The following is a 15,171-nucleotide window of genomic DNA, read 5'->3' on the forward strand; positions in this document are numbered from 1 at the left end:
GAAGGACAACCTTGTCCGGATGAACAGAGAGAAAAGGAGGCTTTGAAGATAAAGCCTGGAGCTCACTCACCCGTCTAGCCGAGGTGATGGCTACCAGAAAAGCTGTCTTAAGCGTCAGCAGACGAAGAGGACAATTATGAAGAGGCTCAAAGGGAGCACACATTAGAAATGTGAGAACAAGATTCAAGTCCCACTGAGGCATCACAAAAGGGACAGGAGGGAACGTGTGAGTAATGCCTTTTAGAAAGCGTGTAACTACAGGGGACTTGAAAAGAGAAGGCTGATCAGGAAGCCGCAAGAAGGCAGAGATGGCAGCAAGATAACCTTTCAGGGTGCCCAGGGCAGAGCCCTGCCGGGCCAAAGAAAGAAGAAACAGTAGAACCTCAGAAAGAGGGGCGGAAAAGGGGATCCACAGCCTTTGCTGTGCACCATGCCACAAATTTGTTCCACCGGCAGGCGTATACCGTCTTTGTGGAGGGACGCCTGGCTGCCAGAATGATATCACAGACTTCAGGAGGCAAGTCAAATGGCATCAACTGCCGCCGCTCAATCTCCACGCATGGAGGTGGAGGCTGGACAGGTTCGGGTGGAGGACCGTCCCCACAGAAGCTCCTCCCGAAGGGGCAGACGTATCGGAGGATCGGTCAACATACTGAGTAGCTCGGGATACCAGTACCTTCGTGCCCAATCCGGAGCCACCAAGATGACTTGGGCCCGGTCGTGCCTGATCTTCTTCAGCACTCTGGGCAGAAGTGGTATAGGCGGAAAGGCGTACAACAGACCGCAACTCCACTCGTGACGAAAAGCGTCGCCGAGCGAGTGCCGCCTTGGAAATTCAAACGCGCAGAACTGCTGACATTGCGCGTTCTCTTCGGTGGCGAATAGATCTAACCAAGGCTCTCCCCACTGCTGAAAGAGACCTTGCGCCACTTCGGAGTTCAGACGCCATTCGTGATCCATCATGCACCGGCGGCTGAGTTCGTCTGCTCTGGCGTACAGAGAGCCCGCCAGATGTTGAACCACTAGGGTGACGCCCTGGTGTTCCAGCCATGTCCAGAGGCGCAGAGCCTCCTGACAAAGGGTCCACGACCCCACCCCGCCCTGTTTGTTGCAATACCACATGGCGGTGGTGTTGTCCGTGAACACCTGCACGACACTTCCCCTGACAGAGGGAAGGAAGGCTTTCAGTGCAAGTCGGATCGCTCTCAACTCCAACAGGTTGATGCGGAGACGAGACTCCGCCGGAGACCAGAGGTCTCGGATCTCCGCCTCTCCCATATGGCCACCCCATCCCAGGAGGGACGCATCCGTCACTACGACATGCTCCGGTTGGGGAAGGGAGAGGCTCTTGCCCTTGACCCAATCGTGGTCCGTGAGCCACCACTGCAACTGCTGTGCAGTGCCCTCCGAGATCAAGACATGGTCGGACAGGTTGCCGTGATGCTGGGCCCACTGAAACTTCAGGTCCCACTGCAGAGCCCGCATGCGCCGCCTGGCGTGATGCACTAGTAGGATGCAGGAGGCCATCAGCCCCAGAAGCCGCAACACTAGCCTGACCGAAACCCAGGATAGAGGCCGAAAGATGGGAATCAGGGCCTGAATATCCCGGACCCGCTGTTCCGGCGGATAGACCCGGAACTGCGCCGAATCGAGAACCGCTCCGATGAAGAGGAGCTTCTGAGAGGGACTCAAGTGTGACTTCGGCACGTTGATGGAAAATCCCAGCAAATGCAGGAGATCCGCCGTAGTCTGGAGGTGGGAGACGACTGTCTGGGGCGAGCCCGCCTTCAACAACCAGTCGTCGAGATAGGGGAAGACTGGAACCCCTGATCTGCGCAGATGAGCTGCGACCACCGCCATCACTTTCGTGAGCACCCGAGGGGCACTGGTGAGGCCGAAGGGGAGCACGGTAAACTGAAAGTGCTCTTGGCCCACCGTGAACCGCAGGTAACGCCGGTGGGCCGGCAGGACGGGGATGTGGAAATATGCGTCCTGCAAGTCCAACGCTACCATCCAGTCTCCGGGGTCTAGGGCAGCTAGAACCTGAGCCAAAGTTAACATCTTGAACCTTTCCTTCCGGAGGAAGGCATTGACGTTCCGGAGGTCCAAGATAGGGCGTAGGCCCCCTTTGCCCTTCTTGGGAACCAGAAAGTAGTGGGAATAACAACCACGACCTACTTCTGGGCTCGGAACGCGCTCGACGGCCCCCTTGGCCAAGAGGGCCGAAACTTCCTCGTGGAGAAGATTCAAATGATCCCCCGAGATACGGTGGTGCTGCAGTGGCATGGCTGGAGGGGTCGTCTCGAAGGGGAGGGAGTAGCCCCTTCGGATGATTTGCAGCACCCACCTGTCCGATGTGATGGACCGCCAGTGGAGCAGGTGATGGCGAACTCTGCCGCCCACTGGCGTGGAATGGGCCTGAAAGCTCGGACTAGGAAGGCTTTGAGGCGGATGCTGCCGGGGTGGATGTGGGCTGACCTCGTCGTCCTCCAGAACCGCCTCGGCGGAAACCACGTCCGCGACCGCGCGCAGGTTGGTTCTGCGGCTGGTGGGGGTGGATGTGGGCTGACCTCGTCGTCCTCCAGAACCGCCTCGGCGGAAACCACGTCCGCGACCGCGCGCAGGTTGGTTCTGCGGCTGGTGGCTAGGCGCACGTGAGGAGGCACCCCTTCCTTGGCCACGAAAGGGGCGAAAGGCGGAAGTTTGCGACCGCGGGGCCGAGAGGCCCAAGGACTTGGCCGTAGCCCGGGAGTCCTTAAAGCGATTCAGCGCACTGTCCGCTTTCTCGCCAAAAAGGCGAGTGCCATCAAAGGGCATGTCCATGAGAGTGCTCTGGACATCGCCCGAAAATGACGTGGACCGCAGCCAGGCGTGACGTCTAAGCGCCACTGTGGTAGAAATTGCCCTACCCAGCGAGTCCGTAGTGTCAAGCCCACATCGGATAGCATGTCGCGCTGCATCCCTCCCATCGGCCAGAGCCTGGGTAAGTCGTGTCCGGACCTCCTCCGGACACAGGGGCAGCACGTCCTCCACCGCATCCCACAGAGAGTGGGAATAACGGTCCAAGAGACAGGCGGTGTTCAAAGACCGCAGGCCCAAACTAAGGGAGGAGAACAGCTTCTTGCCAAACTGTTCCAGTCTCTTGGAATCCCGGTCCGGCGGGGCGGTCGGGAAGGAGGATTGGGAGGTAGAGGCCTGGATAACCAGGCTCTCGGGGGTAGGGTGTTGGGACAGAAAACTGGGGTCGCCCGGAGCAGGGCGGTGGCGCCTGGCGACGTTCCTGTACACAGGAGGAACTGTGGAGGGCTTGGACCAGGTGCCCTGCAGAACGTCAATGAGGGCCTCATTGAATTGCAGCAGAGGCTCAGTGGAGCTTGCTGCAGACTGAAGCACCTCAGTAAGGACGTTAGTCCTCACAGCCACGGCAGGCAGCTCGAGCCCAAGGGCTGCGGCCGCCTTGCGCAGCACCACAGAGAAAGCAGCGCCCTCCTCCGAAGCCACAGTCGGAGGAGAGACGAATCCAGTGTCCGGAGAGGTATCCAGGCCACTGGCCTCCCCCAGTTCATCTGCCCAGTCCTGTGACATTTGAGCCTGAACGGCCATAGGATCCTCGGATCCCTCCCAGTTGTCCCCATCATCCGATTCCTGGTATACAGGAGGAAGGAGCGGAGCCGGGCGATAGATATAATGTGTCTCCAGCGGCGCCGAACGCGGCGTCCATCGACGCCGTATCGGCGCCGGGCCCGGAGCGGGGCTGAACTGGGGCTCGACGTCGAGCGGAGTCGGCGTCGGAGGTGGTACCGGTGTCGACGCCGGTGGAGGAGGCGTGACGAGGTCGACCGGCGTCGGCGGGGACTCGGGAACAGGTCCCTCGGGCGCTTGCGGGTTCGAGGCCGGAGCCGTCAACGGCGCCGGGGCCGGAGCCGCCGGCAGGCAAGGCAGCCCAGTCGGGTCCGCGGGGCCCGAAGGCGCGCCAGCGGGCGTCGACGGCGGAGCCAGGCTCCTCATGGCCGAGAGGAAGGCACTGACTTCCGCCGGCGTCGTGTCAGTCCCAGGGACCGGTGGGTATGGGGACTTGCGCGGCGCCTGCGGCGCCGCCGGAGCCACGGGGGTGGAACCACCCTGACCCTCGGCCGAGTCGCGCGACCGGCGAGGGGAGTCCGAAGAGCGGTGTCGTCTCTTGGACTTCTTGGAGTGCTTCGACTTACCCGAAGACTTGGATCCCGACGACCGATGATGACGTCGGCTGCGGCTCCGCGACCGATCCTTGGACCTCCTCCTGGACCGGGATCGAGAGGGGCGCGGAGCCGAGTGGCGAATCTCGAGAAGCTTACGGGACCGCTCCAGTCTAGCCTTCGAGGTCAGGGCCTTGCAGTCCGAACACGACTCCGCGTCGTGGTCGAGGCCCAAGCAGTAAAGACACCGGCGGTGATGGTCCGTAACCGACATCAAGCGGCTACAGTCAGCACAGGCTTTAAAACCAGGCATCCTACCGGCACCGGAGTCGAGACAAGATCAAAAAGGATATTGCTGACGAAAAATCTTCCGGATCCAGTCTGACGCCTGGGGATATTCTAAGGTGAGGAATCTAACTAACGTGTTTCCTTCAGATTGAATGATTAGAGTACTGCAAAGAGAGTGTCTTGGTGAATTTATAAGTTTTTGGGTTTTGGCACAGTGAATGGATTAGTACATGGTGCTGAATGGGTCACTAGAGGAGTACAAAAGGAGTGACAGGATATTTGCTGGACTGTATGGATACTGACTAAGGAATTGAAGGTGTGAAAGACAAGTGTCTAGGTGGTTAGAAGGCTGCATGCATAGTGGATAGGGGTTTGAAGCAGTCTATGTGATAAGGCCTGGCTCACTGCATGAGTACTTGGGCACTGACTGAATGATTAGAGTACAGCAAGAAGAGTGCCTGGGTGAATTTATAAGTGGTAGGCTTTTGGCGCAGAGAATGGATTAGTACTTGGTACTGAATGGGTCACTAGAGGAGTGCAAAGGGAGTGACAGGGTGTTTACTGGACTGTATGGATACTGACTAGGGAATTGAAGATGTGAAAGACAAGTGTATAGTATGTTAGAATACTGCATGCATACTGCATAGACATTTGAAGCAGTCTATGTGGTAATGTATGGCTCACAACATGAGTACTTGGAAACTGACTAAATCATTAGACTACTGCTAGGACAGTGCCTGGGTAAAACTTTTAAATTTTCAGTTCTGGTACAGTGAAGAGAATAGTACATGGTACTGCACTTTAGTGTCAAACCCGGACTCATTTTATCAATGCATAAGCAAAGAATACCTTCTAAAGCTACTAAAACTTGACAACATGACCGATTTTAAAACAGTTCTCTGTCACCAAATACACCATGTTACCAAATGCTTCTATCACAATCCTTACCCAAATGTACCCAGACTCACAGTGTGATTTTAGACAAGCAACACTATCCCTAGCAGTTTACCAAACCTCATTCACTAGTCTAGAAGAGGTAAGGGTACTGCACACAATCTACATATTTAAGTACAGCACATTTGTGTCAAAGCATGACTCATTTAATCAACGAATAAGCAAAGACTGGCTTCTAATGCTACTAAAACTTAACATGACAGGTTTAAAAAAAGTTATCTGTCAGAAAATACACGATGTTACCAAATGCTTCTCTCACAGTGGTTCCCAAATGCACACAGACTCACAGTGTGATTCTAGACAACAGCCACTATACCTAGGAGTTTACCAAAAATCATTCACTACTGTGGAAGTGATAAGAGAACTGCACACAATCTACATATTTCAGGACTGCACTATTGTGTCAAAGCCTGCCTCATTTAATCAAAGCATAAGCAAAAACTGCTTCTAATGCTACTAAAACTTGACAAGACAGGTTTTAAAACAGTTATCAGTCAGCAAATACACGATATTACCACATACTTCTCTCACAGTGGTTCCCAAATGCACACAGACTCACAGTGTGATTCTAGACAAGCAACACTATCCCTAGCAGCTTACCAAAACTCATTCACTACTGTGCAAGGGGTAAGGAGACTACACACAATCTACATATTAAAGTACAGCACATTAGTGTCAAAGCATGACTCATTTTATCAATGCATAAGCAAAGACTGGCTTCTAATGCTACTAAAACTTGACAACATGACAGGTTTTAAAACAGTTATCTGTCAGCAAATACGCGATGTTACCAAATGCTTCTCTCACAGTGGTTCCCAAATGCACACATACTCACTGTGTGATTCTAGACAAACAACACTATCCCTTGTACTATACCAAAACACATTTCTTCATCTAGAAGGAGTACTACATTTTAGTATAGAAACATAACTCATTTCACAAATTCATAAACAATGACTGGTTTCTAATTCTACCAAAATATAAAAACAGCACAGTTATCTGTCTGCAAACACATGAAAAACACAAATGCTTATCACAGAATGGTTTCTACATGCACACACACTGTCAATAAGATTGTAGAGAAAAGAAGTACTCCCTACACTTTAGCAGGAGAAATACATTAGTCTGATTAAAATCAAAATAGTCTACATACATCCCCTCACAATTAAATAACTCACCTATCAAGTTGTTTTGTAGATTAAGAAGTATATCAGTCACACACCAGATTTTCTTTTACAGAATCTCTGCACTGTGCACCTCTCAGCAAAAACAAAGAATGGAAAAGTTTCCCTTTCATTTTCCACACATATACATGTAAACATCAAATCACAATCCTTCACACAAATTCAAAAGCAAACACACATTTCTATTGGTTTGACATTTCAACCCTTTCCAAATGAAATACATTTCAACCCTTCCCCCAATCTGCCTTCTGCCTGTTACCATAGAAACAGGTCATGGAACACTGGACTGAGCACACAGGTCACAAGTTCAGCACACAATGTTGCTAAACAAGACAGCAAGTGTGCTTGACTTCTCAACATATCAGCTTATCATATATAATGTTCCTTACAAACTGTTTTTGTTAACCAATAAGAATCATGCCTTTAACAAACAGAAATATACACCCTACCATTCAGTGTAGAAAGTTGTAATACAACCAATGATTTCTTGTCTTTTTTCAATTTTTTTGTTCCTTGGATCCGGGCACCCAACGCGAGAGAATCCGTGCACCCAATGCGATAGGATGCGCGCACCCTGCGCGCATTTCGCCATTTATAAAAAAAAAAAAAAAAGGGGGCCCCAGGGGGAGCACCTCTAGAGGGTCAGAGTATTTCCACTCTGGCCCCTTTATATGTTTTACACACTTATTCCCCTTGATTCTTCAGCCTCGCTTCTACCGAGGCAGAAAATGGCCTCCAACAGTTTCTGGTTTGGAATGTAGACAGACACTCGATAGCCAATTAGCATTCAGCATGCAATCGGGAGGGAGGGTGCGCGCTCGGTTCGGGGAGGGTGCGCTTACGGTGCGGGTAGGGTCCGCGGATCCTCCCCGGCCATAGATATATATGTACTTTTAACTCTAATTTTATCAGGAACTACTGAACGGATTCACACCATTTATGCAAAAGGCACGAGTCTGAACTGAGGACTACCTCTTTGCCAAATTTGGTGTCATTCCGTTCAGCGGTTCGGGCTGTAGCTGCGACAACAGATCCTATGGGAAATTGCATGGGGAAAACGCGTTTTGGGACCCCCCTTTTTTCTCGGCCCCCGCTTGACGAGTCACCACAAAACTTTCTGGGTAGGAGCGGAGCGGAGCTGGCCAAAAGTTTGGAAAATTTCACAAGGATTCATCAACCGGCGCCAGACTTATTGGGAATAGAATGTTGCGGATTTCCTATGGAAAATAGGTCCTAACTATAACTATCTACTGGCGACCGCCAGTATATATATATATATATATATATATATATATATATATATATATATATATATATATATATATATATATATATATATATATATATATATATATATATATATATATATATATGTGATCAAGGCCGTTCGTCTGCCGAAACGCGTCATGACATAAGGGAGATTTCAATACTTTAAAATAAAATAACAGTATCTACCGACGAAGAGGAGTTCGTGCATTCTTTTTTTCCTGGAGAAAACCGTTGAATGCTTTGTGTCCATATATATATATATATATACACACACACACCTGCAAATATATACATCTGCATACACACAAGAAAAATATAAAGTCAAGAACACCATTCACCTACTTTTTCATTGTATATCAAAATCTCTTCGACTAAAGTCACATCACCGTGTTCATCAGCAGAGAGTGAGTTGAAGGTGAGCTGCATTTCTTGGCTGCAACTACTCAAACTGCAATCCACATCTGTAACAGTACAAGGAGAACTTTTGGACTCCTCCACATAGCATGGTGAAGAAATCATCCTATTTGGCTTGCATTTCAAGTCTTGCAATTTTACTGAGAAGAAAAAAAAATACAAAGTGTGGGTTCTTAAACATTCTAAAAACAAAATGGAATACATCACTCAAAACTAATGACATTTTAGAAATGAGAAACAAAAGCAGAAACCTAAAGTAAAATCTAAGCCCCAACATTAAAAGCATTATGCCTTTTTATAAGTGACAAGTAGAACCTCCGATTCCTTCATAAAGTAGAATGGTAAGGTGATCAGAAGGGGTTTTTAAAAGAGCAAATCCCGAAAATGAAGTTACTTGCCTTCAGTAATTCATTCTGGTAAATACTCTCCACACATTACACACCTTTCGAATATGCACAATTGCCAGACTAGATGTAGAAAAGCTTCAATAGGTCCTAAATATTGGCAGGTAGAGCAATCAGCCTCCATTGTGACTCCATTCCGCCCCTGGCATGATTCACATGGACCTTAAATCAATATGGAGGACTAAAGAGCAAATTTGTTAAAAGAGGTCCTTCTCCTGAGCTCCTCCAAGGACTAGCATCAGATGTAACAAAGAAAGGAGGAAGTTCATCCGTCAGGTAGATGCACCAATGGGTGCTTTCAAGTCGGAGTACATGTCACTGGGAGATCTGAATTTCAGATTATACTGCCCTCACACACCTGTTAGGGTGTCATGCTTCATCATAGGGTGCTCCTCGTCAGACCGGCGCTGTAAAGTTTAATGGGCCTGGTGGCTACTTTGGCAGGGTTCTTTTGATCAGAGGATACCGTATGTGGGGAGTGCACATGGGCAATGCGAGTGGTGAATACTAGTGTGTGAAAAGTGACTTAAAATAGGCACAGGAGCTCGTAGAAAATAGAATTAAATATGGGCCCCAGGACTAAGTAAAAACACCGGTGCCATCTTTTGGTCCCTAGGTACTAGGATAGCGTTAGGAACACATGGTCAACATGTTTCGTGCCATCTGTGCCCAATCGACAGGCGGCACTTCTTCAGGACATTAATGAACAATGTTGCCCCCTGGTGGGGAGGGCGGTTTCTCCACTACTCGAGGATAACCAAAGTAAGAATGCTGTGGATCCCTAATAGGGAGCCAGTGCAGTTCTTCACCTCAAGTAGAGGAGTCTAACACTTCATAGGCGGACTGGAGGGTCCGATCACGGTCGGGGACACTTGGTATGTTGATCCATCGGTGCGGTCTCACATACCCTGTTCCGTCAAGCCTGGATATGATTCACATGGTAGCACAAATTGGCACCAGCACTGCGCAATGACTCGAGTCATCCTCCCTTTTTTCACACCCTTGAATAGGGAAATATAATTGACAAATTGTATGTGATAGCTGGCAGTGTGAGAATCTAATTTAGAACCTTATTAACTCCTAAAACCCCATTCTCCAGAAAGAATACTGGCAGGGAGGAATCACCGGTTAGACATTATGCACAAAAATGGAGCATTACCAAACGTAAGTAACTTATTTTTCTGACAGATCCATCTACTTTCAGATTCTTCACCTTTTGAATTAATGGCAAGGCAGCCCCTTCAAAGGGAGGTGGCCATGAATAGACTTACACCAGACAGTAATGTAGGACTGAGGACTAAAGAGGCGATAATAAGGCCTTATCCAAGTATGGACAGAAGCCCATATAGCGGCCTGGCAGATGTTCCAGAGAGCAACAACTTGAGCAAGGGCTGTAGGTGCACCCTTGTTCAAATAAGCCATAAGAATCCTCTTTGGCCAGGATGCAACACAGCTTAAAGCTAAGGACAATGCAGATATGCTTCTCTTCTGTACTTCCGCTCGCTTTTTTTCATCAGTAAAAAGAAAAAGCTCGGGAGGAGGAGCCTAGCACGCATCCAAGATGGTCGCGTGAGCACAGGGCTCCCCGGACCCTCGCTGCTCCTCGGAACTTATCCTGACTGTATCCTGACTTGGTTGACGGATTCTGGAAGATGAACGTTGGCTGAACCCTAAACTCTTTTCAGAAACCAAATCGGACCTGGGAGACCTGATCTATGGTGGTTTGAACTTTTGAGGCCCAACTGATGGCTGTGCCCGGTGCGAAGGTGAACTGTGGAGCCGGGGCATAGTTGAACAACAACGGCATCGGGGCTGTGCCAGCGGCCGTCTCATCACTTTCGGTTTCACTTTTGGATCTCTGAGTGGCTGGACAGCGGAGTTGCTTTGTGCGGCTGGGTTTTCACTCGCTTCGTGCCTTTGCCTCCGCCTGAAACCAGTGTGCCCATTGACTTTGATCCTCTCGCACCGCCACATTGCGGTCCCTGGTACGGCTCGTGTCGGCCTCGCCTGTGCCACTTTGACGCTTGCTCGGTGGTCCCCTTCGGCGAGCGTGGTTCCACATGGGAGGCAGAGGGGATCCCGAGAGGCGTAGGACCAAGACATCCCTACGTGGGGGACCGGTCCAGACCAAAAACATGGACCGCTACACTCATGGTAGGGGGTCCCCTGGGACGGCCGGTGTTCTCCCGGATGACGCTGGGGGTGTTCCGTCTGCCCCTCCGGATTTGTCACTGCAGGACATCATGGGCGCCATTAATGGCATCAAGGAGACCATCGCTCAGCAGTACGAGGCCTTGGCCCGTAAAATCGACACGGTGGCCATTGATGTGACGCTAATTCGGGCGGATCTCTCTAAGACCAATGAGAGGGTTCAATCGCTGGATTTGCGGACGTCCACCCTTGGTACGGATGTGTCGGACCTGCAGACTGCTCTCGGCGACCTCAAGTCGGCCAACGACCTGATGGCCCGGCGGCTGGAGGACTTCGAGGGACGGGCTCGACGCAATAACATCCGCGTCATAGGTGTTCCGGAGACCTCCGACAATCGCCCGGTGGATCTTATGGTTGAGGAACTCATCCTCAAACAGCTTGCCCCCGCTGGCCTGAGTAAGTTCTTTGCCGTGGAGCGGGCCCATCGAGTCCCAGGCGGTCGGCCGCGACCGGGAGCTCCCCCGAGGCCTATTGTCGCAAAACTTTTTCAGTACAGAGACCGAGATGCGATTCTGCAGGCCTCACGGGTACATGGCCCGGTCCGATATGAGAACTCATCCGTTAACTTTTTCCCGGACTTCACCCAACTTGTCCAGAAACAGCGGATGGGTTTCCAGGGGGTGAAGCGCCGTCTCCGGGACCTGGGTTTTAGGTACTCGATGCTTTTTCCTGCCAGGCTCCGAGTGGAATACGAAGACCGGGCTACCTTTTTTGACTGTCCTGCGACCGTGAGTGACTGGCTGGATTCTCTGCCGGACCGGGGTGACCGGCCTGGGCCTTCTGGTGGTACCGAGGGTGGCGGACCTCCTTCGGAGTGAATTTTGGTCCTTGACTTTGATATTTTGTTTTGTTCGGCTGGGTTCTACTTCTTTTGTACATTTTGTTTAATTATGATCTGTGTTGGGGGCGGGCGGGGACGGGTCCCTTTCCTCCTCCGGGGTCTTTTCGTAGAATGGGGTTTTTAGGGCGACAGGCACACTGCAAGTTGGGGTGGTTTTCTGGACCGCAGGGGTGCAGGGTGGGGGGGGGAGTTGAATTTGGGGGGGGGGGGGGTTGGTGGGTGGGAGGGGTTGTTTGGATTTGTGTTTTTTGTTTTCAAGGCGAGGTATTGGCTCTGTCTCAGTTTCAGGTGTCGCGCTATTTGCTGGGGGACCCTTGATCTACTGGAGGGGATGGGGGGGGACGGGTTGAGACTGATGTCTTGGAACGTCAACGGATTGGGGGATCGTATCAAGCGGGGTGTTGTGCTGCAGTATTTGCGTTGTTTGACTCCTGATGTGGTATTCTTACAGGAGACGCATCTGGTTGGTAATGTTTGTCATGCCATGAACAGGGGGGGATACCGACTCGTGGCCCATTCCGGTTTCACCACTGGCTCTAGAGGTGTGGGCATTCTCCTACGATCTTCACTTCCGCTAGAGATCACCAGGGTTGTCCTAGACGATAGAGGGCGCTATGTGGCTCTGACTGGGAGGTGGGAGGGACAGTCCCTTTCCTTGGTTTCGGTTTATGTTCCCCCGGGCCTCCAGAACTCCACTTTCTCAGACTTGGGTCGTATGCTGCTTGAGCTTCCTGACAGTCTTTTGCTTATGGGTGGGGATTTTAATTCGGTTGTTTCGGGTGAGTTGGATCGCCACCCGCCCAGGGCCCTCCCTGCTGCCCAGGCGTTGCTCGGCGGACTCTTGGATACCTTCGGTCTGGTGGATTGTTGGAGGTTAATGCATCCGACACAGTGTCAGTACACATTTCACTCTGGGGCCCATGGGAGTCTCTCCAGATTGGATTATTTTCTTATGCCCGCTGCCCAGACTGCCCGGATTCGAGAGGTAAAGCACTTGGCCCGGGGTATCTCTGATCATTCCCCACTGTGGTTGCTTTTCGACACCGGGATGCGGTCCGCTGGGCGGATCGCCCCTATTAACCCTTGGTACTTGCGAGACCCCAAGATTCGTGATAGCCTTGTTAAGTCGATTGATCAGTATTTTCTCGAGAATGAGGGGTCGGTGTTGTCCTCAGTGTCCCTGTGGGAAGCCTTCAAAACAGTGCTCCGCGGGCATGCCCTATCCCAGATAGTGGAGGCTAAGAGGGTTAAGAATGAGGCGGTGGTGAAGCTGGAGACTGAAATATCGGGGCTGGAGGCGGCTTTGGAGACGGGTGTCGCTCGGGATGGGCTTCATGCCCTCAGCTTGAAGCAGTTTGAATACAAGTCTCTTGTCACTGATTGTGGAGTGTTTTGCTGACCACCTCCGGGCGGTGTACTCCCCGGTGTCTGATAGAGATGAGGATGACTCTCGTCTCTTGCTGCGGGATATTGCCTTGCCTGGCCTATCCGTCGAGGACCGTGAGCAGATGGATGCCTCCCTGTCTGTCGACGAGATTGCTACCGCGATTCGTTCCCTTCGCTCGGGCAAGGCTATGGGCCCCAACGGACTGCCGATTGAACTGTATAAACTACGCCCGGATAAAATCGCGCCCTTCCTCCGTCGTATGTTTCTGGAGTCGCTCGAGCGGGGTTCCCTTCCCGACGACCAGCGTCTGGCTACTATAGTTGTTATTCCCAAGGACGGTAAGCCAAGAGACCGCTGTGCCTCATATAGGCCTATTTCCCTACTAAATGCCGAACCGAAAATCCTTGCCAAGGTCCTCGCTAATCGCTTGCTGAAAGTTATATGTGATTTGATACATCCGGATCAATGCGGCTTTATCCCTCATCGTAATACCGCTCTCAATTTGCGGCGTCTACATGGCGTCCTCGCTAGGGCGGAGTACTTCTCTGAACCGGCCATATTGGTTTCCTTAGACGCCACGATGGCCTTTGATACCATCGAGTGGCCATTCCTTTGGGCCGTATTGGCGAAGTTTGGCTTTGGGGAGGGATTTATTAGTTGGGTGAAGCTCCTCTATGCTGGTCCAATGGCTCAGGTTGTTGTCAATGGGCGGGTTTCTCGGCCCTTCGCTCTCGGGAGGGGTACTAGGCAGGGGTGCCCGTTGTCCCCTCTGCTCTTTGCTCTCGCCTTGGAACCGCTCGCTGCCTGGCTCCGCTGGGAGCCCTCGATCAGAGGGATCCGGTGGGCCCCGGGCTTCGAGGATCGGGTCTCGTTGTACGCAGATGATATTCTTCTGTACCTCACCTCGCCGCGGAAGTCGCTCAATGTGCTTTTTGATGTCCTTACTTCCTTCGGGAGAAATTCGGGTTTGATAATTAATTGGTCCAAATCTTGCGTGTATCCTATCTCCGGTGGCCTCCCTCTCTTGCCGCCTCGGCTTCCGATCCAAACATCTCAATCCGGCTTTAAATACTTGGGGGTATACGTTTCGTTGGATCCGGCGGTCCGCTACGAGCAGAATCTCCTGTCTCCCCTCCGGCGTTTGAGGGCGGATACGGCTCGGTGGTTTAAGTTGCCCTTGTCTCCACTTGGTCGCGCAGCACTGTTTAAAATGATGTCCCTTCCCAGATTTCTTTACGCACTCCAGAACTCCTTCGATACCATTCCGGCGACCTACTTTAGGGAAGTGGAGAGTTTGCAGAGGAGACTGGTTTGGGACGGTCGTGCGCGTATCGCTTTGGCAAAGCTGACTCTTCCCTGGTATGACGGGGGCATCGCGCTTCCTGACATTAGAAGGTACTATTGGGCCTCCCAGCTGTCTGCCATTAACCATGCTACGTACGCTCCTGGCTCGAACCCGGCATATGAGATGGATAAATTCCTGCTTCCCGGCGGTAACTACAACAGAGCGCTCTACTCTCAATCTGCCGGAAGGACCCTCACGGGCCCTACTAGGATTGCGGTACGTGTGTGGAAGGCAGCGAATGTAGCTGTGGGCTGGAGTGAGCGGTTAACTTGTGCTACTCCTCTATTCGCCTCAGAGCGCTTGGGAAGCCTCTGGACAACGAAAGGCTTTGAGCACTGGGATACGATCGGCATTAGCAGAGTGGGGGACCTATGGGTTAAAGGCGCGGTTAAATCCTTCGCGGCGCTTCAGAGCGAGTACGAGCTTAGTGAAAGGGAGTTCTTCCGCTATGCCCAGGTTCGGCACGCCCTACTCTCGGTCTTTGGGGAGGGGACCACGGTCCCTGTTTCTTCGCCTCTCGAGGACCGTATACTCGACGGACACGTCCCCGACAGTACTATCTCCCTGATTTATAAAAAACTAATAAATAATCAGGCTGATCTCTTGGTGCGTCTTCGGGAGGCATGGACGGGAGATGGGGTTGAGTTGGACGACGAGGACTGGCAGTCTGCGCTGTCATCCCCTAAGGAGGTTGCCGTC

The 15,171-nt window shown here is 51.6% G+C and overlaps 1 protein-coding gene across 2 annotated transcripts in view; it reads right to left on the reverse strand.

Moving 5' to 3' along the window:
• The window catches only part of GTF3C1 (general transcription factor IIIC subunit 1), a 1,956,011-nt gene that overhangs the window by 1,508,524 nt on the left and 432,316 nt on the right, over positions 1 to 15,171 (reverse strand). For both annotated transcript variants that reach the window (XM_085632176.1, XM_085632175.1), the window contains exon 10: positions 8,213 to 8,424. In XM_085632176.1, coding sequence (XP_085488302.1) covers positions 8,213 to 8,424 — 212 coding nt within the window. The remainder of the gene's footprint in view (positions 1 to 8,212; positions 8,425 to 15,171) is intronic.

The sequence above is a fragment of the Triturus cristatus genome, chromosome 10 (genome assembly GCF_964204655.1).
Source record: "Triturus cristatus chromosome 10, aTriCri1.1, whole genome shotgun sequence".
Classification (NCBI taxonomy): domain Eukaryota; kingdom Metazoa; phylum Chordata; class Amphibia; order Caudata; family Salamandridae; genus Triturus; species Triturus cristatus.